Raw genomic sequence first — 26,116 nt, 5'->3', positions numbered from 1 at the left:
ACGACGACGCGGCGGTAGGAACGCGGCTGACGCCGAGCAAAAACGATCGGCGCTGTCTGCCATGCTTTTTGCGGGCATCACAGTTTCCAACCTCTCTCTCTCCTCCTGGTCGTTTCTAGCTGCTGGTATCTCCCGTTGCCGCTTGCTACGCCCGGCACCCAATTCTCGACGCGGTTACGCCCGGCATTCGCGGGATATCGTCGTGCAACGCGAGTATACAGGGTGCTCGGTAATTGGCGGTGCGCGATGGTGTGCATGGGCACACGATAAGTCGATTTATGGAAATAACGTTTTCGAGAAACGAAAGAGAAAGAGGCGAAGGATGGGAGAGACCGGGTTGCAACCTTCCCTATGCTTCAATACTCTGTAATCACAGAGATTGAATTAAGCCAGGTGTAATCTTGATGACGCCGATTTAATCGACGACGCTGGTGGCACTGAGAGAATGATAGTTGATGAGGTAGCCTTTATAGCGCGTCTCCATCTGATGATCCCAGGTCCCAATGCAATGGTCCAGTGAACACGACGATTTCGTTTTCGCAACGGTACAGCATCCATCCTGGATGCTCGCATCTTTCACACCTAGATTTACGCACAAAGTCGTGGTATGTATTTCCACGGTTCCTCTGGTTTCTGATGAGGCAAAAGGATATAAGTTACAGCGAATTAACTCTCACGGCACGTACGTTATGCGCGCTTTTTACAGGCGCAACAATTTTCAATCGACTTCTTTTTGTCGACTGCAGCCACACGAAATTACGCTGGTCTCTCGACGTCGAGAGTCGAGATATCCCGAATCCCAAAGGATCTTTTCGCATTATTATCTCGCGTGCTCATTATCTCTGACCATAAGGAGAGTGCGATGAGGATTCGACGACGATTCCAGCGCTTTCTCGCGCTCGAGGTGAATGGCTCGAGAGAGTTCGCGGCATAGAAGGAATATTAATGAGCGGGCAAGTGAAAAATTATCCTTCGGCTTTAATGAGTCGTTAGCAAGTCAGAGATGCTAAACAGCTAACGAATCATCGATACGCGCTGAAACAGAATAAAAAAAAAAAAAAAGAAGAAAAAGAAACCGAAGGTAGACCGGTGAAAAATTCCCCCCGCGGTTTTGATGAATGTCCCGTAGTGAAACTCTCAAGAAACCAGAAATATTACGTACGTGGAGAATATGAGCACAATCTATTCTCCGTCAGATTTTGTTATAACGAGCATGTTGATTTACATCGACCTGTCGTTCCGATCGGATACGTTTACGCGATTGCACTACGATATTTAATTTCGCGCTACAAATGACGGAAGCCGAATGTCGTCTCAGACAATACACGTATAAAATTATAATAAAAACAAGATTTGATAATACTGATTGACTCCCGAAAAAAGCAACAATATATTTATTGTAAACATCAGTAAACATCTTCTTGTCGGTACCGTTAACTATTTCGTAAAAGTTATCTGCATTTTATTCGCATTTTATTCGATAGTTAGATCAATCGCGGTTCTTCCTCGTGTAAAACAGGCAACAATACGTTCGCACACGCGAAAACTAATTATCGGTACGACAGAGCGATATATAGATCGTCATGAATCGACAGGATTATAAATAAGGTGTGACTGCGCGCTTTTGCAGCCGAAGACAATTACACGGCGGTGTGACGCGATGCGACGCGACGCGACGCGACGCGACGCGACGCGACGCGACGCGACGCAGCGCTTCTTGCGATGAAGCTGCTGTATCTCTCTTTCTCTCTTATAGAGCTGGAACGAATTCGTCGGAATTATATGAACTCGCGTCCTTCTCGTCGCATGGTATCTACAATATTGTGCAACCGCGTGACCAATACAGTCTTAATAAAATTACTCATAATCGCACGCATAGTCGAGACGCATTGTTAAATTTATATCATATTCTACCCAATTTGAGTTATTTTTAATCATTTTTATAGGTCACCACTGCTATTCAATAAGTTGTTAATTTAACAAAAACAAATAGGATTAAACAATTTAATTCAAGGAAATGTGTTAAATTTGACTCAAATTTAGTTCATTATTTACTAATGTCTATTTCTACCAATGTAGATTAACTTTAATCTTGGTTTAATTTACTCTTTATCCTTTTCTGGTTCTGGGAACTAAAAAAAGATAAAAAGTAAGTTAAAGGTAATTTGAGTTGATAAAAACGGGCATTAGTCACACATTAATATCGACGTTGTCATGGATTGATTTACGTTTTGACATATATGGAAGTTAAAACTAATAAAATGTTATTTATCTCAAGGAATTGGGTTATTTTTGCTTCTTTGATATCTAACAGTGTGGCATTTTTATAAAAATAAAAAAAAAAATAAAATAAAACAGATATAAAGTTTTTTTTTATTGTTCTTCGTACAGTTTGACAATTTTACGTGGAATGATATGTGCGCGAAAAATGTAAATTTGATAATTTCAAATATCATAATTATTAATGTGACTTCTATATTGGTATGATCGAGTGAAGATGGATCTTCCTTAAATTATCAAGTGTCAATTAACTTCTCCGGTTTCTTCCGGATGTAACGTAGAACTTCAGAATCAGTTAACTAATTCCTAATTAATATTATACCAGCGTTAACAGTTGAAAATTCTTTGACGAGTTTTGCGGGCGCTTGTGGCACTTCACCTCGTGAGTAACTCGACGCTCTCGAGAGAGAATCCCTTTCAGAGTCTTATAGTCGCAAAGATATGGCAAAATGCGAGAAGCGGATGCCACGCATTATAAGTGCATTAAGTGTTGGAGAAGCAGCTACTCAGCCATCTGCTACGGTTACGATTTACGATCGGTCAGTGAAATTCTGACGAGAATTCGTCTCAGGGCCGCGGCCAAGAATTATCGTGAAAAAGTGGACCTCTTTCGATGGCCAATACGAAGATAATTTCGGGGCCCCCACCGGGATAATTCCGATCGTACTGTTGTATTGCACGATGCACGAAAAACACAGTGGGCCGAATTACAGTTGAAAAATTTGTATTTAAATTTAACACATATCTCAAATAGTCCACTCGAATTTTTGTGTTAATTTAACACAAGATAGTATATTAGAAAATAACATAAATATTATGTAAGAAATTAATGCAAAAAAAACACTGACATTGTCAACAAATTATGAAAGCATATGTACTTTTTCAGTAAAATTATTATAATTTTATGATACGTTAAGTTTATGCATTTTGTTCATTCATCTTAAAATTTACATTTTAAAACATTATTTTTATATTATTTGTTTATTTATACACATAAATTGTATTATTTCGACACTACAAAATGTTGAACATCAATTTAACATAAAAAATTTAAACATAATTACATTATGTTTAATTAACACTCGAACGTGTTAAAAATTTAACACAAAATTTTAACAAGGATTTGAGTATCTATGGAAATTGTTTTTAATACAAGTATAAAAGTTTTTATTGCGCACGCATTACTTCGCGTTCCACTACGGAGATAAGATTGACGATGAATATTAAATTATGTAAAAAAAGGTAAGTGTTTAGTTAAATGTTCACGAAAGAGTTAAAAATTCGAGATGGTTTAAAAATCTGGAAACGAGAATTTATCGATGTTATTCGGAATTACGCTTTCTGTGTAAACTGAATATTTTATTTTAAATTTCTAATGACTCGTTCCATTGAAGCTTTCTTTTAAAAAGAAGAAGAAGAAGAAGCTAGGATTTAAGAAGTGATCAGTTTTAAGAAATCTCGAGTTTCACTGATAATAAATATTTACAATCAATAGAAAAATCGTTTGTCCAATCCATTCATTATTTGAGAGTCAATCATATTTCGTTTTCAAATAGTCCGAACGATAGAAGCGTTTAGATATTATTACACTTCAAAGCGTAAATAAAATCGCATAATTGCAAGATCGAATGTTGATAGAAGTGAAAGTTGACCAAGTCCGAGTCCATTTGAGAATGTCTTAGCTGTTTCTATGAATGTACTGAAAAAATGAATGCTATATTATTTTAATTGAAAACAATCTTGCTGATTCAATAATAGCATTGATAAAACAAATGAAATTTTATTAAAATAAGAGCATAAGTATTTGTATCATTAACGGTATCATTGTGAATCAACAAAGTTATTTTCAATTAAAATAATGCTGTTGATATAACATCATTTTTTTAAATGTAATAACGAACATATTTTTGATACGAGTCTACGAACTTAAATGAAGAAGAAAAAAGGAGGAGTCAAAAGAGAGCGTATAATTTCAACATATAGTACATATTATCTTCTCGTTATCTAGAACATCCATGATGTTCCGGAGTTCATGATGATTATTATCAATGATGCACAGAACTTGAAACTGCATTCTTCCATAACGCAAGGAGGGACAGGGAGAAGCCGGAGAAGGAATCTGCTCTTCGAAGTAAGTAGATGAAAATGAAGCCACGACCCGCCGTAAATAAACCCGAGCCGCATCCGTTTTTCTCAACGGAGAATATATTACGTCCTCTCGCTCGTTCTCCATATCAGAGATGCCGATATCTCGACTTTTCTTTATCTTTCAAATTACGTCGCCTCCCTACGGATATAATCCGGAAATTAATCTCGCGCGTTTTCGTCATCCCCTCACGGGGGAGGGGTAAGTATACTCGGGGATATTTATCCATGCGCCGAACTCAAGTGAGGACACCCGGTACGTGTCGAAGTTATCCGCTTCGAGCTCCGCCGAAGCCAGTGGTTTTTGCGTTTTCCCCGGATCCGGGCAGGAGCAGCAGCATCACCAGCACCAGCACCAGCAGCAGCAGCAGCAGCAGCAACACCAGCAGCAGCAGCAGCAGCAGGGCGAGGCTCCGTAGGGTTCAGGGACTCCTCTCTACCCGCATCCAACCCCCGCGTCGCGTCGCACTGTACCCGTCTACCACCACCGTGAAACTTTGTTTAACTAAGGTCGGCAAGAAGCAAACCTATTTATACTAGGTCGGACGCGTTCGCGGTGCACGGCCACGGGTGTTGCTGCTCTTGTCGGGGCGAAGTTGCCTCTAGCCGGAACGGTCATGGGAACCTAACGGACGCTGATAAACGAGGAAATATGTCCGGCAAAAAGGCCATCGCGTAATTTTCTGTCGTATCGTGCGCGCGTTAAATCACCAACCGACTCGCTACGAGACGATTCAAACGATTCGGAAGCCTAAATCAGACGAAACAAATTCGCCTTCTCGATTCCCTCGACTAGCTTTTCCGAGAGCTTCATTACTCAACGCGAACCTTTTAATCCTTTGATGCACGATCCTACCACGAACGCGTCATTAAACGCGCTCCTGGATATTGCTTCTTATTAATACGTAGAAGTGAAGTATCTGCCTTTCTTGATATTAATTTTCATTCTTTTCAATCAAAAATACTAAACTACGAGGAATAAAAAGAAAATAAGATTCGTAAACAGTCGAATATCTGCTATCGTAAATCCGAGATAAATTATGCCATAAATATATTATATAATATAAATATATATAAATACATTATAAATGAATACTTCGGCTGTTAGATATGAGTTGAAGAGAATCTTGATAGAGAGAATATCAACCAAACCAACATCTATTCATCTATATATATATAAACATTCACTGGACGTATAAATGTGTCATTCTCTATTCGAGTATAGTAATTAAATCTATAATCAATTAAAATCAAATCTGGGTTATTTGTACGTGACTAACTCATGTTTGATTTATTGGCGGATCCATGGGGAGAAGGCCATGTCTCCCCCTCTCTGTAGCAGTCTTCTTTTTAAAAAATATTTATATCAAAATGTTATATACATTTTCAATATTTCTTAAATGCTCAATCACAATTTTGATGTTTCAAAAATATTTTTTAATTTTATAAACTCCTAGATATAAAAAATATATGTATGTTCTATTATATTATTCTATTGTGTTAATATTATATAATTTTAAATTAAATCTTGTATGAATTATATATTTAAATAATAAACTTTTTCAATGTAATAATTTAATATATTATATCTTTTCATGTGTGTTAAAGAAAGAATTTCATTTGCAGCACAATGGTCTTCTCTTGACAAATTTCTAGATCTGCCATCATCGATTTGTTTCATGATACTCGAATCTATTCTATATTTAGATTCTAAGTCTGAGTTTCATGAAACAAGATACATAATGAAGATCAGAGACGAAAAAGATAATTTCTTAACATATTGATATGAAACATAACGTTATTTTTGATTCCACGCGACGCGACGGTAGTGATGTTATCGAAACTTAAGCACGGTAGTCACGAATTATTACCGCGTTTATTGCCGAGCCACGATAACAAGCTGATTTGGCGGTTCCTTACGAACATCACGCCGGTGCATAAATGAATGAGTGGGCTGTGGTTGAGCGAATTCTTCGGTGGTGATGCCGTCACCATTGCCGCTGCAGACGGGATTTTAAATCTCATCACACGATCACCGACCGGACATCTGAGTTTCGCTCAATGACTGTAAATTAGGCGGCTTTTACATAAAGGAAATTGAACGACATTTCGATCTTTCAATATAATTGTTCTCGACAGTGATAATGACAAACTGTCGCTAATTCCGAAGAATTTCAGGTTACAAATAATAATAAGAAACATATAACGCGATTTATTCTGATAAAATATCAAATCGTTACAAATTGTTATAGCTAATTTTATATTTTATAAATTTTATGGAAATAAAAGCTCAGGTCCGACGTCCTGCATTTTATTCGGTGATAAACACGGGACATGGATACGAGTTTTGCAATTCTCCTCGCAAGCGGGAAACGTAACGTCAAATGAATTCCACGTCCGCGAGGAAGATTTGAGCATAGTACTTCACTTCACGTCTAGCAAAACACGCAATTATTTTACGGCTTAAGCCGCGCGTTCCGCCTTGAGCGAGTTCTTGCTCGCGTTTCCTCGCGCGGACCTTTTTCGCCGTCGAGTTCGCTGGTTTCTGCGCGCTCCGGTTCCATTCGCATTCGCTCGGGATAACTTGCAATTAGCATAAAAAGCCTCGCTCTTTTCGCATTAGGCGCAACTATGTCATTCGCGGCGATTCGTTAAAAAGATCGACGCGCGTCGCGGCCGTTCGCTCGCGAAAGAGGAAAGGGGTTTTCCGCCAACTTGCTTGAGATCGTACACGAGTGATGAAGACCTTGCGAGTCGAAAACCTTGAATCGCTGTTCACTATTCATTAGATATGTAGAAGTTTCAATTTTATAACGCAATTTTCTGCACTTACCACTACTACACATCGCGCGATTACGTTGCAGTAAATCTGATCTAGATTCATAATTTATGGCACTGATTGGAACTAAATATAATAACAACATACGCGACATGATTAATGCAGCAGGAATGGATTAATGTAGCAAGAAGGTTTTTAGTAGTTTTTTTCAAAGTGGAATTGTGAATGAAAAATGTTTTATACTTCGTATTTATATATGATATCAGAATGACTCGATTTATAATATTCGATTTACTATTCGATCGCGCGATACTACACAACAAATGAAAGATTAATGAAATCAACGATTTAGGAAGATCTTTTCTATAAAAAATCCTGAAAGGAAATTGCGATAGAATTCATGTCACGTAAAATTTGTAGGAATTAGAGATTTTGTAGGAATAAGAGAAAATAAACGCGTAAACAAGTAATATAATATAAAATGCAGTAAAATACAAAAATTATGAAATTGGCTATTTAGGATACGAATACCTATCAAAGATATTGATCATCCATTTGTAGAGTTAAGAATCCTTGGAACGAATAATTCGCAAAGCTGAGTCTACAAATTCGAGATTAACTGTGGAAGAAAGATTTTATTTGTAGAGTAAAGCACTACTCATGCTGCATACGAGGCAACAATTGAAAAGAAAAGGTCGAGGTAGATCTTTCACTCGCCTTCGTATGTTTGTCGAGGGGATGAACTCGATATCGAAGCGGGGCGATTTGTATTCGGATTACTTTCGCGAAGGGAATCCCCTTATGTCCCTCGTAAGATCAAGTTCTCTTAAGATGTGTGTATTCTATGATTGAATCTTTACGCTTATAATGGCGAATTGAAGACGATCGATTAAAGATAAAAGAAAAATATCAGACGACAAAGTTTCATTAACAAAATTATCACAAATTCCTCATTCTAAAATAACTTTTCCCTGATTTCCAGACCAAATTTAATGATTTTCCATAATTTTCATAAATAATTTATTTATTCATTTATATAATTATATCACATAAAATAAATAATAAAATAATTGATATTACTATTAATGTTGCTGACACTACTTGCATTTTTAATTGTTAAGTTCGTAGTATTTCAAAATTGCGTTGGTTTAATGTATGTATATTGAACTTTTTTAAAGTAAAAAATTGCAAAATTCCTTGACTTTTCTCTGATTTCCCCGATCGTTTTCAATTTTTCAAAGAATTCCTTAATTTCTTAATTTCCAGTTTTATGACAACCTTGATTAAACTGCTCCATTTTTCGCCTCGGAACCCTTTCGTCGGAGGTACTCAACAGCGACAGTTTCTTACTTTTTTCCAAGTTTTCAACATCTCTCGTCGCATTTCGAGGGTGAAATTTCAACGAGACTCTGCGGCGTGAGGAGCGAAAAACAGCGGAGGCGTTTGCTCGCTCGAACTTCTTTCCACCCGGTATAAAGGCAGCGATGGGTTATAGGCTGGGCCGTAGACTAATGATCCCGCTGGCTGCGGTTTTTGCCGGCATTCTACAGCATTCCCATTCAACTGGATTCCGCTTCGGAGCCACCGTGCGCATTATTTCCCGCGGCGCGTTGCTCGCGGGTGCAAGATCGGGTGCAGTGTCGCATTATTTCCCTGGCCGTTGCATCGGCCGCTTCTTAATTTCTGCGAATTCACGGAGACGAATAATGCGCGTTTCACTCTTCCAATTCCGCACTGAACGACACTGAATTTCGAATTTTCAATTTTTTATGTAAGATGCGCATGTCTTATCGCAACCGCTTATACAGAAAAACTATTATACATGAAAGGGTTTTATCAAAGTATCTAAAAATTTAGCTAGATACAGACCTAAAAATAATTTCGTTGAGCCATCAAGATAATTACATAAAAGTTTCAAACTTGCTAGAATATTTAAACTTTTTGCAATATTGCTCGTCACATTTGACGAGTTGACATTTCTAATTGTAACATAATTAAAAAAAAAAATGAGAATAATGTGTGATATCAACGTAATTATTGATGACCTAACAGAACATTTTCAGATCTATATCTAGCGGAATTTTTAGATAAATATTTCAGCAAAACCGTGGAATCTTGAATTAATTTTTAAAAGATTAATTTGAAACTTTTGATTCGAAATAATATGACGCGTCTACAAAAGATAATTTCTCAGACGATGAGAATTTTCTAATTATCAGCGTTCGCAAAAATTATCTACCGCTTATCAACGTCATGTCTCAACCTGTTCACGTAATAAACCATTAATCTCTCTCTACGTCAAAGTTCTCCGGAGATAGCAACTATCAGTGCCTAATCAATTTTTATCCGACAAGCAATGTCGCTTTTGCGAGATCGTTTTTATAGACCGGAAATGTATTCTCTCGTCGTATAATCATAAATAATCGAGTCGAGTCAGTCGAGGCAGTCATGCGAGGTTCGTCCCGCGGGTTTGTCACCCCAAAGAGTTCCACCGCCACCGGAAGCACGTCGCCGTATCGGTCTGTTTTATGTCAAAACGACGCTTTTTATATGTTAGATAAGCGCGCGCGCGCGCAACCACGTTATCTCCCTCGTAAACGTGCTTACTACTAGTGGATGGTCAAAGTTTCGATAACACAATAATAACGCGATCTGCAGTAACAAATGTTGCAAATAAACCGCGATGTATCATTGAACATTTATAACATCTATCGCTATTTTTAAGACAATATAAATAAAAGACAAATCGAATATTAATACATATACGCTCTTAATGGACTTTTCACCTCTCATAGTCGTGTCTACTTTCTATCACCGTACTAAAAATAGCGCCACACACAGAAAAAATATGCGATTTGAATAAAGCTCATAATTTTATGGACATTTTAAAGCAAGACAAGCAAAAATAATAGTAGACGTAGTATCGATTGTCTCGTCTCAACCGTGGCCAATGCCCAATGGTCAAGCTCGTAAAGCGCAACTTGCTACCGAAGCAAGTTTTTACGATTAGTGTTTTCCTCGTCCGGAACGTAACGTAATACAGAGATCCCCCGAATGATGATTATCACACGAATTAAGTGCGCAAACAGGGCCGTTGTTGCCGAGGCATTCGCACACGTGAATGTTTATCATTGGTTATCGTCGCGGCTTCGCTTCTTCGGCGTCGTTTCGTATTTCCTCGTGCAAATCTACGCTGCGAAATCTACCAGCAAAAAGTCGAGACGACGGCTGGCGCGGTGTCATTAGCGCTCTCTTTCTCTCAAATCTCTTTTCTACTTTTATTCGCTCTGCTCTTTCCACAAGATCTATCGTTTATTTTACTTCTTCCGTATCTCTCTCTCTTCATCGCGGCTTCGTTTCTACGAGATCTTTACATAACAGAGCACGACATATAATTTATACATCGCTCCCGTTAGCGTAAATCAATGTGATTAATTTTAGTTTTTATAAAGAGAACAACAAGAAATATTAGACAATAAGACTATATATGATTATGTGTTAAAGTTGATGCCAAGCGATAAACGGTTTGTCTTATTACAAATTTCTTATCTTAAAATTCCGTAACTTTTTCCCGATTTTCAAATAAAATTTCGTGATCTTTTCTGATGCTTGCAATATTTTGTAATTTTTTTTGTATTTTTTTGTATTTTCGTTCTGAGATTTAGAAACCGACAAATATTTCGTTGTGAGAGCAATTTATAATATTTAATAATATTAGTAATATATAAATTACTATTAATATTTCCAAGTGCTGACAATGCTTGTATTAATCGTTAAGTTAATAGTATTTCAAAACTAGATGTGTACTGCACACATTAAATCTCTTTAAAACAAAGAATTTTAATTTTTCCAAAGATTTTGCAAATTTCTCAAACTTTTCTCTGATTTCCTCGACTGTTTTCAATTTTCTTAACATTTCACTAATTTAAAATTTTGTGACAACCCTATGTTAGGAGGCACAGTAGTGTCTCAGATAGATCTAGTAAACATTTTATATATCATTAAATTGACGATACTTTGCGTTTATTATTAATTCGCAATATCGTTGTATTTAAAAGAGATTAGAAAATAAAATGTTCGAGACACGGGCATTTTATTTTGCATAATAAGATTTTGACTCGGATTTTGAGGATATGATGTTAAAACTATATAATATATGTAAAGTAACGCGTGGAATCGTAATGTTTCCACAGCCCGAAGAAAGAATCCCCTAAGTGCCTTTGCATTACCACTAGAAACAGACGTTCTTGCCATATGCCCAGCACGAACCAATCCCGGATGACAAAGACGTATGTGAGGTCAAATGCACGCGAGTGCAGGACGTTTTTGACATGCCACTGCACCGTTTGACATTCTCCTTGCCCTATATAGTAGTATAAGATAAGACTGGTCCATGTTTGAAGAAAGATCGTAATGATCTAAAATAATTCCCTGTTCGATTAGAAATTATTTGGTTCAACAATCAAGATTTTTACGATCAAAATTTCAATAGATGTGATTCAATAGATTCTATTATCGGAGCCCTTATAAAAGAGAGTTTATCCAGGCATACAGATTATTGTTCACCACGCGAGAATGCGCGCGTTCAAACGATTCCTTATTGGAGAACGTTTGATTTTTAGCTCCAAATTATCTTCTCGTAACATAGTGCGTAGGGAACATCACGCGATCGAGCTTCACCAAATCCACGGTTCAAACGAAACCTCTAATCTGAAAGTGGAGTTGAAATTTCATGGTTGAGTCCTGCCAGCAGCCATTAACGACGCTTTCCTTTTCCATGTCCTTTCTTTCCTTTCCTCTCTCTCTCTCTCTCTCTCTCTCTCTCTCTCTCTCTCCTCGCGAGAATGTGCGCGAAGCATGTGTATACGTGATCGTGGCGCGTCTTTAGACGTGGTGAGGATAGACGAGGGACCCTTAATCATCATCCCATCCCTTCGTCAAGATGAATCGTGCATTTGTATACCCGCACCCCTTTCGTTCACTCGTAGCCTGTCTCTGTCGCTTTTCTTGATTCGCTCTAGCTATTTGTCTCCGTCCTGTCTTCCTTTCTCTCTCTTTCTCCCCTCGGGGGTCATTCCCGACCGTCATGGGTCTTTGTTCTTGAACCAACTGAAGAACAGTTAGGTCGCTTTGCTTGTCTTGGAGTCGAAAGGGGTAGCTAGTAATACGTCTACAGTTCTCAGTACTATCACGCCGGATGATTCCTTTCCGTGTTTAACCCATTGCAACGTTTCGTTTGAATCTTTTTTTATTCATAAAGATTTACAATCTTAGGTTCATTCTAGAGTTTAGAATATAGATATAAAACATGGACTGTGCAATCCTGTACAATTGATCAACAAAAATGAAAGAAAGATGAAGCGCTTAGAGTTCAGTCTCTGTCTCTTTCTATTCTACGGTGTAATGTTGTTAAGAAGAAAGCTTCCTTTCTTTCATTTTTATTGACATGTTAGATACACCATTTAGATACGGATGTCTTCATGTTTTTGGTTTAGACTTCCAAAGTGAACAATTAAACCAGGTATCCGGAGTTTTATCTTTTTATGGTCATACCGATACAAAAGTATTTCTATAGCAGTTTTGTATTGTATGACTGAAAAGGTATACACTTTTGGAAGAGTTTTTAGTGCAAACTAAAAAAATAAAAAACAGTTACCTAAGTCTAAAGTTACCTAATCCTATCATTGCCGTGACCGTAAAATAATCGATAAATTGCAATTTGCCTGATTATTTTATCGTGCTAACGGAATCCCAACTATAGTTCGTCGCCGTTTACGCATCGCCGCTTCGTCCTGATTCTTCATTTCCGTTTTTGGGCCCCGTCGTGGACGCAGATGTTCGACGAAGGCACGTCGACATCCGCGGTCGGATTGTAAGAACCAAGAGATCGACATGCTGCACGTGGTCCTCTCATGTTACCGATGGTGCGCGGGTACAACCGGTCAGCCTCAGAATCAGAACGACTGACTCAATTTCACGATTTGATAATTATTACTAAATGCATTGGCTACGTTCAGCAGAAAAAGCTTTGCAGCTTTGCAATTATTATAAAATTCTTTAATATGATAGGTTTATGCATTTAGATCTAGTAAAGAACTAAAAGCAATACTGATCATTTCAAAGAATTTTACAACTGTCGTAAAGCTGCTTTTTCTGCTGAAAATGCAGCCAATACATTTAATAATTTATATATACAAGGTGCATTTTATATTTACATGCACTTGAGGAATATTTTACAATTTAATGATTTCTTGTAATTATTTCGAGAGCTATTTTTCTTGTTTGTGTAAAAATTTGATATTAATAAGTAAGCAAACGCCTCGAGTTAAAATCTCATTAAAGTTAATATGAAATTCACTGGAGATTTTGTTGCTTGTTAGACTCCGTAAACGAACATCGAATGTTGAGTATTAATTTCTTCAATATTGTTAATTGAAATTAAAACCTTTGTTTCTAAACATCAAACACGTAGTATTCGTAATTAAAATATATATACCTCGTACATCGCGCACGGTGCATCGCGATCAGTATCATACCACGACCGGACATACCGACGTAACTTTTATAGCCGTTTCAAGGGAAATTGGAGTAAATTACGAGCGTGTTTGCCGAGCGTCTTGCACGACGTGTACAACAGTGTACGTGTGTTACTTAAAATTCTTTGACGATGTGTACCCTGGATGGCCACGTCCTGGCAGCAGCCGAACGATGACTCGCGATTATATCCCTAAGTCGAATTATACATTAATAAGAAGTACATACGAGAAGAAATAATTGCATTCTACGTAGTCTCGTTTAAAAAGATATATATAAGCGAGATGATTCGCCAGATGATTCACCGCAATTTCTTTCATATATAAGTATCTATTACGTAGCCGAAATATAGAGGTTTGTTTCGTGGTGAAAGTACGGTCGGTACGCCAATTAAACGTACTGAAATGATGACTTTTCGGTTTCACGTTGTCATCGTTCTGATAGCCGCGGATCTATTGCAAAACCCAGTCTCGACAGCGGCTTTACAGTCGGAAAGACCGATGACTGGCAAGCGACGAGGGGCCCTGAACCCCGTGTATAAGGTATGTACTGGTCCAGAGAGCGCCCTTGCCTTCGCTCTCCGTCAGTTTTTTCATCGTCTGCTCTCGGGCTGCCGCTTTTAAAGCGATCGTCACGGGCACCGCGCTTTTACGCGGTTCTTTCTCGGCAGGTGTGCGCGCGCCTTCTCTCGTTGTCTCTTCCTTCTCGTGCTACGGAATTGCATTGTCGCGAAAGAATGATACTGCTTGAGAGAGAAAGAGACATCTTCTCCAAAGAGAGAGAGAGAGAGAGAGAAATTATAAAAATTGAGAAAATACGAAGGTAGTTTGTTCAGTCAGTGACTTCTTTTCAACTTTGTTGAACCACAATTTGATTTATTTTTCAACATACTCTTCTTTTAAAAAAGTCACTGACTTATTAAACTGCTTACGTATAAATACGTATAGATTTCTCTCGATATAATGGTAAGTGGATTTTCAGAAGTTTGATGCACAAAATGAACAATGTAATCCGAAAAGGAAGATTACTTGTATCTATCAAAGAGAACTTGTTACAATGTTCGTATACTAAAACGAGTGGAAGAACATGCTGTTTGTGCCTTACCAAGGTATTTAATGCATTGCCGTCGCGTTTGTAATACAGAGAGTTACAGTCTGATGTTCATCCTGTTCATAGTAAAAAAACGATCATCACTCGCAGTGACTGGTCATAAAACAACACTCGAGAAAAAGCTGAATTAATAAATCGATATTAATATTTTAGTGTAAACGAACTATGCAAACACATGCGCGTTTAATAGAATCTTGCATATACAATTAAATTGGATTAAAAATTAAAAGATGACTGGAAAATATGATCGAGTAAGCTCGATTTGCTCTCAGTCTGATTGGAACTGCGTATCGTTTCGGTACATTTCGCGGCGAGAGCCTTGAATCAGTCACGTACGGCGATGAAATCTCTTTTTGTGAGTCATCGTGAACGAAACAGATTTTGGCATTGATCTGCATCCATCGAAACTATAATTCGTTCATTTGCTTGCTTATGCCTGCTATAGCGATTATATTATTAATTGTTACAGCAATCGAAGTTTAAATTGCGCATGTATGTTCTCGTGGATGATGATACTTTAATCGTTCCATTCTTGTACTCGACAACTTGCAATCGGTTTTTTTTTCATCCGACTGAAAGCAATTTGTTGGGCAATCTGTGCGCATGTGGAACACGCGAGCAGACTTTGTTCTCATCTAGAAAGTGTCAATCTCAAAGAGTAATCTGTGACTAGCATAATACAGGTCTTTACTGTGTGATATATGCTCAAAGGAGCAATCTAATTCCTTCAATTAAATAATATTTTATTGTTTTTAACTTGTACATGTATATCAAAATATAAATCAAATTTCTGGTTATTTCAAAGTCTACAATATTCATATTAACGTACGCATATTTAGTAAATAATAGATAAAATTTGAGTTAAACTGATTAAATTTAATTAACTAGGCCATAGTTTTTAATGACATATTAAGCAATAGAGCGGCCTATAGAAATGATTAAAAATAATTCAAATTGAGTATAATTTGACATTATGAATTTAACAGTGTTGCAATCTCGAACAGATCGATGACGTGAATCGAGGTGTTAAAAAATTTTTGTTGTACAATTTAATTGTATTTTATGGTCCGTATTCAAAATACTTTTATTTCTAAAATTCTAAAATTTAAAAAAAGTTCTAATTTTGTTTCTGAATTCAAAACTCACAATTAAAATCTTTTTTATCGTCGTAAAGTCTTTTTAATTGTCGTAAAAATTTCTCGATACATCTATTAGATAATTTACATTAATACTAGAAAATTCTTCGACTTAATAATTTTCGAATTCAAACTTCGTCCAAGTGTGTATCTCGATTTAAGAGTTTTAAATTTAAATATTTATCTTAAAACATTGAATGCACACAGTCTTTACTTTCTCATTAATGTTGAATACACACAGTCTTTACTTTTTCAAGAGTGCTTTAAATAATATTTGAAATTAAGAACGTTAGAAAATTCATTAAATTTTCATCAATTTACATCGCTTCGTAACTTTCTATGATGTTAATTATTTTATCCGTTTGATTTTCTGCAATAGATTGCTCATGTAAATGCTCTTTCGACGCTATAATTTTGCGTCGTAATGTATGATCAAGCTAAATCATTCTATCTCATCTAAGATGCGTAACCTCGCGCGCAACCTTACAACATGCGTCAACGATTATTTCAACGATTCTTATATCGCGTCTTATGACCTGTACAGGATGATTCACGAGAAATCAGCATTTTTTCGAAATATTTTTCTATAAATATATTAGACTTTAAACACAATAGACCTTAAAGTTTAATCCATTTACGTGAATTATAATTGATACATTTAATATTCACGCGACCCAAATGTTGCTTCTTATAATCAGATTTAATCTAAATCTGATTATAAGTCGCGCGTGTATGTAAACGGATTAAACTTTAAGGTCCATTGTGTTTACATTAAATCTGATTATAAGGAGCAAAACTTGATCGCGTAAATATTAAATATATCAATTAAAATTAAGGTTTAATAATAACACTAAAACCGCGGCTGTTACCATTTTTTATTTATTATCTGATAATTCTTCTTTTTGAGTTAATATGCGTTTGCACGTGGAGCTTTAGATTTTTGTGACTTTTCATAAATAATGAATTACATGTAATTTTACTTTTATGATGACATTTCCTCGTAAAAAGCTAGATTTACCTTGAATCGCGATTAAGTTAATTTAGATTCGCGGTTCTAATGCGTATGTTAAAAGATTTAATATTAAATTTAATATTAATTAAGTTTAGTCGTTTTCTTTTAAACGTCTGTTAACAATTACGCAAGATTTTAACCAATCTATACATCTATCTAATCTTCTAACAAGCGACACAGTGCGACAACAAATCATGTCATCTTTGTTTAACATTGGCAGACAACAAGGATGTAATGATCCATTGTGTTACACTGTGTTACTTTTATCGCTTGTTGAAAGATATACTATATGTCCGATTTTAACATGTCATTTTTCTTCTTTAAGATACTTTATAATTTGAAAAAATATATCCCTGATCGAATAAATACAGGAAACGCGAAAATTAAATTAAAAGAGCAATACGCGCTAACTGGAATCGCGGGAACTACGATTTGTCTGTCAAATGCTATGTGCTATGTGCTATCATGCAGTTATGAAATCTCATGCGTGTACTTACCTAACGAACAGCTGTTCCTGGTTATTCACCCGCCAGGAAACTACCGTGGCTCCTGCAAAATGGAAAATCAAAATCAGAATATCGATCGGAGCGATCGCGTAGAAGCGCGGAGGGTGCACGCTGACGACGACACGTGAGGGGGGCACCCGGACGATGATAACACATCGCCGTCGGCCGTCGACCGTCGACCATCGACCGTCGACCGTCAACCGTCGACGTGCCTAAATCGCGCCAAGGAGTAGACCGCGAGAACGGAGATGTACACTCACACAAAACACGCACGCAGGCACGTACATACGTACTTACGTACGTACGTACGTATGTAGGGCTTTGTCGATCGCGCGTCAGGACGCAGCAACGGCAGTGCGACTGACGCGTAAACTCGCGACGCGCGAAAACGTTTCGGAGCTTTCAGTCATCTCGTTGCGATTCTCGGTCGTGTTTCTTTGCGATTTCGCGCGCGACACTTCCACGCAGCGCACTCATATATACTTATACGCACGCACGCATCCACACACACACCATGTACGCACGCACACATACACGCGCACACGCACACGCACACATACACACACCGTGTAAATTGATGGTGCAGGTGGTGTTGTTGCCCCTGTCGAGCACGACAACGCTGGTAGCCGCTGCCATGTTTGAGTCGCAAATGCGCTGCCGGCCGGCCGCTCAACGCGACCAACCTTTGTCCGACCAGTCCGACGCCCTCGACTTGCCCCCACCCGCGCGCAACTTCACCACTCACAAGTATTCTCGTCCTGCGCGCGCGACGCTTCGCGGTAGCTAAATCAACTGAGATGAGAATTTCAACTGAGATGAATCGAACGTGACGGACCGACGAACGATAGTTTGAAAACCTGTATGTACCAGCGGTCGAATATCTACTTCAGCCGGTATTCATGTAGTCGATTCTTACATGTATACGATAGAATACCATTTTGGGGATGCTTGATAATGGAGCGTTCCAAGGCCGGTATTCAGACTCGATTTTTATACACATTTAAGACTGTACGTCTTGAAATTTTATGAATCAATTACAAAGCAATATTAGCATTTTAAAATCTTACTTACGACGATCTTGAAATAAGAACGCTATGAATACTGGCCTAAATGTACGAACCATCGTGAAGTTGGTCGATAATTAAGCTCTCCGAAGTTATCGTTATTGCCTGACAAATAGCGGCCTCTATTTGTTCAAAAAAATTGATTTTACACATTTGGAACCACAATATTCTTTTAAATATTACACTAAATATTCTCAAATATTCTCAACATAACTTTCAATAACTTTCAAACCAATCAGAAAATTGTGTTCAAATTTTACGTAGATACAATTAGACGTAAATGATGGAATGAATCTCTACTGTTTTGAAAATAGGTAATACTAAACATCGTTGTAATCATTCAAAAAATAAATTTGACAAATTGTACGGTGTATGTACAGCAATCTGATGGATTCGAAACAAGTATCGCTCGCTGATGGCTCACGCGCGGCCGTACGTATATTCGAAAATCGAAATCCGGCGCGGGCGGAGTCCATGACAGTTGAATAACGGCAACGTCGCGCGTTGAGCGGCGGACAACCGACGTGAACCGACAGCCGACAGCCGACAGCGGCGCGGCGGGGCAGAGATCGAGAGATGTGGCAACGGCGCGTTGGTCGCGGCGGCGGCGGCGCAGCAGTGAGACGAATTGGTTGACAGACAGCTTCGCGTTCTTCCGCTACGGTGATGTGTCGTCGTTCACCGCAACCGTGCAACCGTGCCGTCGCGCCGTGCCGTGCCAGCTCGCCGATTAATACCGAGTACGGTCGCGCGTCAGCGGCGACGGCGGCGACGACGACCGGCGTCGACGACGACGACGACGGTGGAGCGTGCCGCGATTAATAAACGGGCAGTGTGTGGTGCTGTGGAGGAAGGGACGATGACGACCGGAGGGATAATTTGGGTGGCGACTTGAGGGCAGAAATGTTGAAATTCGGCAGTAAGAGCGACGTGACGGTGGTGCATCGCGCCACTATTCGACTGTTCGACGACAACGAAATTATCTACTGTGACTTTCAGGTGAGAAACACTCCACCACTCGATGCCACGCCGCCCGCACCGCTCCGCTCCGTTCCGCTTCGCGGCCGCGGATATCCGCGCGCGAGCGCGACTTTTCTTTGCTACCCCTGTGCAGGTTCTCTTTCTTTCTCTCTCTCTCTCTCTCTCTCTCTCTCTCTCTCTCTCTCTCTCTCTCTCTCTCTCTCTCTCATTCGCCTGCGCGTTATCATTCATGAGTACATATCGGCATCAAATGAAAGATTGCTTATCATTTTTTTTATCCTGTATATAGTCCGATTTTTTACCCTACCAATGACACTTGCCAGAATTTGCCGAAATAGGGACAATGAGAAGATTTCAATGGTTGTCGCAACATGCGCGATTTCACCGTGCGATTACGATTCTAGATTTCAACAGACTGTTAACAACTTTATATAAACTGTCCCACTTCTCGCGTATTATTTCTTAATTTTAGATTGCTCAATCATTTGGAGTCTCTCCTTAGCGAAAATCTCGAGAGAGAACTTATTATTTATCGCGTCTTTCGAATCTTTTAGCGCCATATAATTAAGCTCTGCATTGGAATTCTATAAAACTGTCCGAATGTAGTATTTCCATTTAACTCTCTTAAGTTTTTTCACGAGAAAATTTTCTTTTCCTTTCAACTTTTATGAAAAAGCTTTACGAGAAAGCTTTCTTTTTCAATTCCTCGTAACTGAAAAATTATCAGTTCTTCGATATTTTCTCGAAGGAAAATTCAAGCTGATTAAAGAGAATGTAATATTAAAAAATAATAAGCGAAAAGTAGGGTACGCGCTTTCAAATACATGATAAAGTATCATAAATAAATGTATATAATTTGCTTTAGTTTCCATTTATAAAATTACTATATTACATATACTCGTTTACAAAATGACAAGGTTTTCGGCATGACGGATGCTTATTATAGGCACATTAATGAAATATTAATGAATTCAGTAGATTATTATATAATCGATAGTATCTTTTCATATTTAGTCGTGCCATAGCACTGGATTAATGGTCGCCACTAACGACGACATTAAAGACATATTTTGGATGTATCGCATTCCTTCTTTTTCATATTTTACAACGAGAAAAAAGAGCGAAAAAAAAAAAGAGTGGAAATATGACAGACATCATTCCTTCTTTTCCTACATAATGATGTCACGATTACTGCATTTACATCGTTTAGAAATTCAAATCGATGATGAAAGACGTGTAAATCTTGAAAGTTTACGAAACGTAAAAGGAAACTTAAAAAAAGACATCAAATATCATTTTTATTTTATATATATATATATATATATATATATATATATATATATATTCACGAATATTTTATGCGATTTTTATTATTATGACTTACATTATCGTCCTTTATTTATCTGTTTTTTGTGGATGTATAAATTTATTCTAGCTTTTTATGTTCTAATTTTATTTATTTATTAATAAAGTCCATTTTCCATCATTGATTATAGATTATAACATTCATTTTGAGATATTGACTTTTTTTTACTCCACATCTCATCTACTCCACGTGTCGTTCACATCTCTTATCGCGATACTTGTTTGTTCGTGATTGAGCACCTCTGCGCGGGGGTCGAACCGTGACTTTGTATCGCAGTCGTGGATCCCTTTGACGTTTAGTCGCAGTGACGGCACCCACTACTTGGATCGATTCCAGAAAACCATCTGTGCACGCGGTTTTCACTGTCAAAAATGCTCTCCAGTCATTTTTGCTTGACGTTCCACGCCTAAAGCGGTGTCTACAATGACATTTTAAGACGTAAAATTTTAAGTTTTAGACCTTAAGGACCGATTTCGCCAAAATTAACTTTAATCTTGATTTAATTTATTGTTTATTTTTTCTCTCTCTAATTTTTAAAATTAGAAAAAGATATAGAATAAATTGATCTTAAGCAATAATATTCTACAATAATATTTTAAGACGTGAAATTTAAACTTTAAGCCATAAGAAATTGATCATACAGCATTTTCGACTGCATCCTCTACTATTGAGATCAATTAATAGCAGAGTGTATGACATCATTAATCCAACCCAGATCGGTTAATTATTCTCTTCACATTCGACTGTGATCAATTAGTCAATTTCTTACAGCTTAAGGCTTAAAGTTTAAGTTTTATGCTTTAAAAATCTCTCATTGTAGACGTCACTTTACACTGTTACATTCATAATGTCATATTATATTTAATTTCAGTTATTTATAATCATTTCTATGGGTCGCCACTATCCTATCCAATGTGTTAATTTGACTACAAAAACAATAGTAATAATTTAACTCAAGAAACTGTATTTAATTGATTCAGATTTAGTTTATTATTTACTAAGTGTAGAGAGAGAGAGATATACATTAATACGGATGATGTTAGTTTGAAACTAACCATAGAAATGGATTAATTTATATATTGACACAGATGCAAGTTAAAAATAACAAAATGTTATTTAATTTATGAATTAATTATCATTGCTTCTTTGATATCTAACAGAGTAGACGAAGTGAAGTACGCAAAGATTCTTTAATTCGATTTTTAACACATCAATTCAATTTATACAACTTTTCATTGTTTTCGTGTAGAAATAGCTTTCTGAAATATCTTTAATTCTATTAATAATTCTGTATTCTATCTATAATTCTCGATCCTACTAATATAATTACGTGTCTCACGAGCAATCAATCTATATTTAAGTCTTCGCGGTCTACGGTTATGCAAATAGTTATGGCATATTCTCCAATAGATTAATTTCATTCCCAACATTGCGAGTAACATTTGTTACTCGCAAGTTCCTTTTCATCTGTTCTCATCGCAAACCACAAAATTAATACGCATTGAATGTCATTGAAGTCTCTAAAGGCCGAGCCTCGAAAACAGGTACAGAAAAGAGATCACCCTCATCCCTTCCGTTCACGCGAATATTCTGTTCTAGGACTCATGGGATTATCGTGAATCATCCCAGGATATCCGGAAATAGAGTTGCACGCGTCGATCGATGATGTCGATCGGTTCGTTTCTCTTCATTAAGCGAGCGATGGTACGCTCTTTGTAGCCGTAGAAACAAGGGATGCGTATTTCATCGGTACGTCACATCGTGTGTATTATGATGGAATAATTGGCAAACGGCCAAATCGAAACAAAATGGTAGAAGCCAGTGGTTTAGATTTATTCTGAACGGATGGCGATTGGAGAGAAAAACTATTGCACACATTAAAAGCCAATAAAATCGATTTTGTTGACTGTTGCTACAACCATTGTTTTAAGCGCAGAGCTGTTACCACTGTAGTATTTTTAAACATATATATTTTCACTGATTCGTTTTTCCAAGTTTTTATCAAGTTTTAAAAAAACGAGAAATAATTCAAATATCCGCATGTTCTTTGCAAAGAGCATTAGTACATAAATTAACGATGTAATTATAAAGAGAACGTATTTATTTGATTACTTTTTAAAATTGATCTTTTAAAAGAATTTAATTTATTTCCTCTATATTTTATATAGAATTTGATTACATAAAAATATCTGCATGATGCGCAACTGAACGAAATATACACGACCTTTATGTAACCATGTTATTATAATGTTATGCGATATCTTGCCAAAAATGAAATTGAAAATATTTGATAAGTATCTGTCGTATTTTTTGTTTCATTCTTTTTTAATCTCGCGTATTTATCTTTCATTTCCATTTTATAAGTGTATGGAAATATCTCAAGATAAAGTTGCTATCTGATACGGACTAAGTTTAATGAAAAATGGAATAAATCTTTAATTTTGCGAAGAGTTAAAATTTATCTTTTATTTTTATTTCTTTGCGGCATCGGTAGAAACTGTTTAATCGGATTTACGGGTGAATTCTAGGCTATTGTATTATTTCTTTTCGTTGCATTAGTTTAGTTGCATTGCGGCCCATTTGGCACGGTGCTCTCTGATAACCGTTAAATTATAGCGGACGATGTCATTTTACGCCTAAAAGTGTCTTAAAAACCTTCGTTGACGTTATGCACGCTCGCCTTGTCGCGTTCAATCTCGTCCTCAAAATAAAAACCGATAATAATCCTTAACCTTCTTCAAACAATGTGGTAACAATGTGGTCCGTGCCAAAGTAAATGTTAACATACATCATAAATAAACTAGAGAATTGTCGGAGCAACCTCGAGATGAAAGTTTCTGGATTAACGGGATAATTTTGAAAAAGCTTGCGTCATCCGCATATTTTGAATTATTTATAAATGCAACTTTGCGAGATACACAAACGATTCAAGTTTTTCATATATACACTTTCGCACAAAATTCCATCTCGGAAAGAATTGAAACTACCTACGCTAATACTTTATTAGCAGCAACAATAGCAGGATTCTATTTGAGTTAATTTCTTCCTTTAATTCTGTACCTGCTGGCTTTGTATCTTTACTTTTCCACGGTATCAAATTTAATTTATGTAGAACAAGCATCTTTCCTGCACATGGCAATAATCTTGTTTATTCGCACGATTTATATATATTATATATATATATTGATCTTATTTGGATAGTTTGAAGTTAGAATGATTCCGCAAAGTCGATCTCGCGGTTGGGATTATATTCGCAAGTACGAAGTTCAACAGATCTTCCTTCGCAAACAACGATGTCTATAAGAGTCATCGTGTCTAGAGGTACAGGGTCACTAGGCTACGAATCAATGATAGCTGTTCTCTTATACCTCTTACTATTCCCTGTCGACGTGATGGATATACTTAAATTATTACTGATGAATGCAAATTTCTCGACACAATTGTTGATCGACTTTATGTGCTTTGAAACTCGTAATTCATTCTAAAGCCTCATGGTTCTCTACACTATTTCTCTTATGGAAAAAGTAGATCTTTACACTGTATCCAAACAAAAAAAAAATAATTAAATTCAAAAGAAAAGAAAAATAAATTTGACGAATACATGATTTGATTTATGAGCAATCAAGAAATCAATTTTTAATGAAATAAAATTGAACGAGCCGTAAGTCATCGAGACTGACAGCTAAATTTTTTACAATAATGTTATAAATTTATGTTATTAATGTTGTAAAGACAGTAATAATTGTTTTCGATATGTATCTATTTATCTGCTCATCGTTCATTTACTTTTGTTATATTTACGCAATAGATATGCGAGTTATAAAGATAAACTTGGAAGTTACGTAGCTCAGATTAGCTTTGCAAAGAATTTAAAGTATGTCTCTTGCTCTTACAGCCGAGCTTAAGATATGCTTCTTGTGCAGCAGAAATTGTGCATTGAATTGCAAATTTGAATTTTTACTTCGTACGTCTCAAGAATGCTCAAGAAAAGGTTTATTCATACATACGTACGTATCTTTTATTTATTATGTTTCCTCTATTTTTTTCTTTTCATAAACGAGTCAAACACATCAGTGGATTTTGATAAGAACCGATAAGAGCTTTCTGTGAATTTTTTATACAATCTCTTAGGTTGCAAAGTCAATAAGTCGGCATCCCGCATTGAAAAAAAATTTACTAAATATCTTATCTACTAATATTATTATCTTAATATATATTTCTATATAATATAGTACTAAGAAAATATTTACTTACTGTAAATAAATGTTTATTCAATAAAGAATGACAGTTAAATCAAATTAATGATTTTTGTATTAAATAAATATATGTTTACATTTAGTAAATATTTATTTAGAGTTATTCAAACAAATATTATTAAAGCTTAGTATTTTTTCAGTATGCCATCGACAACTTTATTGTTATAATACATATATATGTATACATGCACACACACACACGCACGCATACACATACATATATATATCACAGTATGACTAAATAATCTGAAAATGATAAGGTTACTTAAATATTCTTTGATATCGATTAGCTCGTTTCTTGACATTGTTTATATTTCTGGTCAATGTATGCAAATCCTCTTTAATTAAATTAGATCTTGATTTGTATGCACACATTCTCTCCGGTATTCTGTATGACATAATTACGTTTCGCGCTGCTTATTTATTATTCATAACTTTAATTTATCATTTAACTACTCATATTGCTTTGCCGTAAATCAGTTAATATTTAGATAACGAGGTCGAAAGTTCTTTTCTTATCGCAGCGTAAAGTACTTTCGTCAAGAGCGATTCATTGGCAACTGTTTCAAAAAAAATTGAATTTATAATTTAATATCGTAACAAGAATTTAATATTGTGAATTGAACTGCAGTATTTGCGCTTATCTATATCTCCTTAATATTGTTATCAATATAACTGAGAGATTTAATAAAACTAACAGTTAGAGAAGTCAAATGAGCTCAAATCTCATGGCTGACTCATTCGATCTTGAACTACTGCATGAGTGAAATAGAGACCAATTCTACTTATGCTTTAATTCTTATAAAGAATTTAGTTAAAGCAATCGTAAAATTTGGGCTCTGCTGATAATGAGAACAATGCTAACTTTGTATCTACATCTGATTTATGTATATGATGTATATTACTTTAATTATGTTAATAACTTTTAATGGAATTAATGTCAATTT

The 26,116-nt window shown here is 36.5% G+C and overlaps 2 protein-coding genes across 4 annotated transcripts in view; one reads left to right on the top strand and one right to left on the bottom strand.

Annotated features, from left to right (window-relative positions):
• Positions 1-18,245, bottom strand: part of LOC105147574 (uncharacterized) — a 28,378-nt gene extending 10,133 nt beyond the window's left edge. Inside the window, exons 1-2 of one of the 2 annotated variants that reach the window (XM_011058686.2) lie at positions 18,069-18,245; positions 17,494-17,545 (exon numbers count right to left, since the gene is read on the bottom strand). In XM_011058686.2, the coding sequence (XP_011056988.1) occupies positions 17,494-17,545; positions 18,069-18,138 (122 nt within the window). In that variant the 5' untranslated portion in view covers positions 18,139-18,245. The remainder of the gene's footprint in view (positions 1-17,493; positions 17,546-18,068) is intronic. The other variant, XM_011058687.2, reaches the window with a different exon arrangement.
• A 921-nt stretch (positions 18,246-19,166) lies between these two features.
• Frmd5 (FERM domain containing) overlaps positions 19,167-26,116 on the top strand; it is a 36,461-nt gene continuing 29,511 nt past the window's right edge. The window contains exon 1 of one of the 2 annotated variants that reach the window (XM_087405169.1): positions 19,167-19,565. In XM_087405169.1, the coding sequence (XP_087261295.1) occupies positions 19,470-19,565 (96 nt within the window). In that variant the 5' untranslated portion in view covers positions 19,167-19,469. The remainder of the gene's footprint in view (positions 19,566-26,116) is intronic. The other variant, XM_087405168.1, reaches the window with a different exon arrangement.

This window comes from Acromyrmex echinatior, chromosome 4 (assembly GCF_024713525.1).
Source record: "Acromyrmex echinatior isolate Ae372 chromosome 4, ASM2471352v2, whole genome shotgun sequence".
Classification (NCBI taxonomy): domain Eukaryota; kingdom Metazoa; phylum Arthropoda; class Insecta; order Hymenoptera; family Formicidae; genus Acromyrmex; species Acromyrmex echinatior.
Note: the sequence above shows the minus strand (reverse complement) of the source record. Positions and strands in the feature narration are given on the sequence as shown.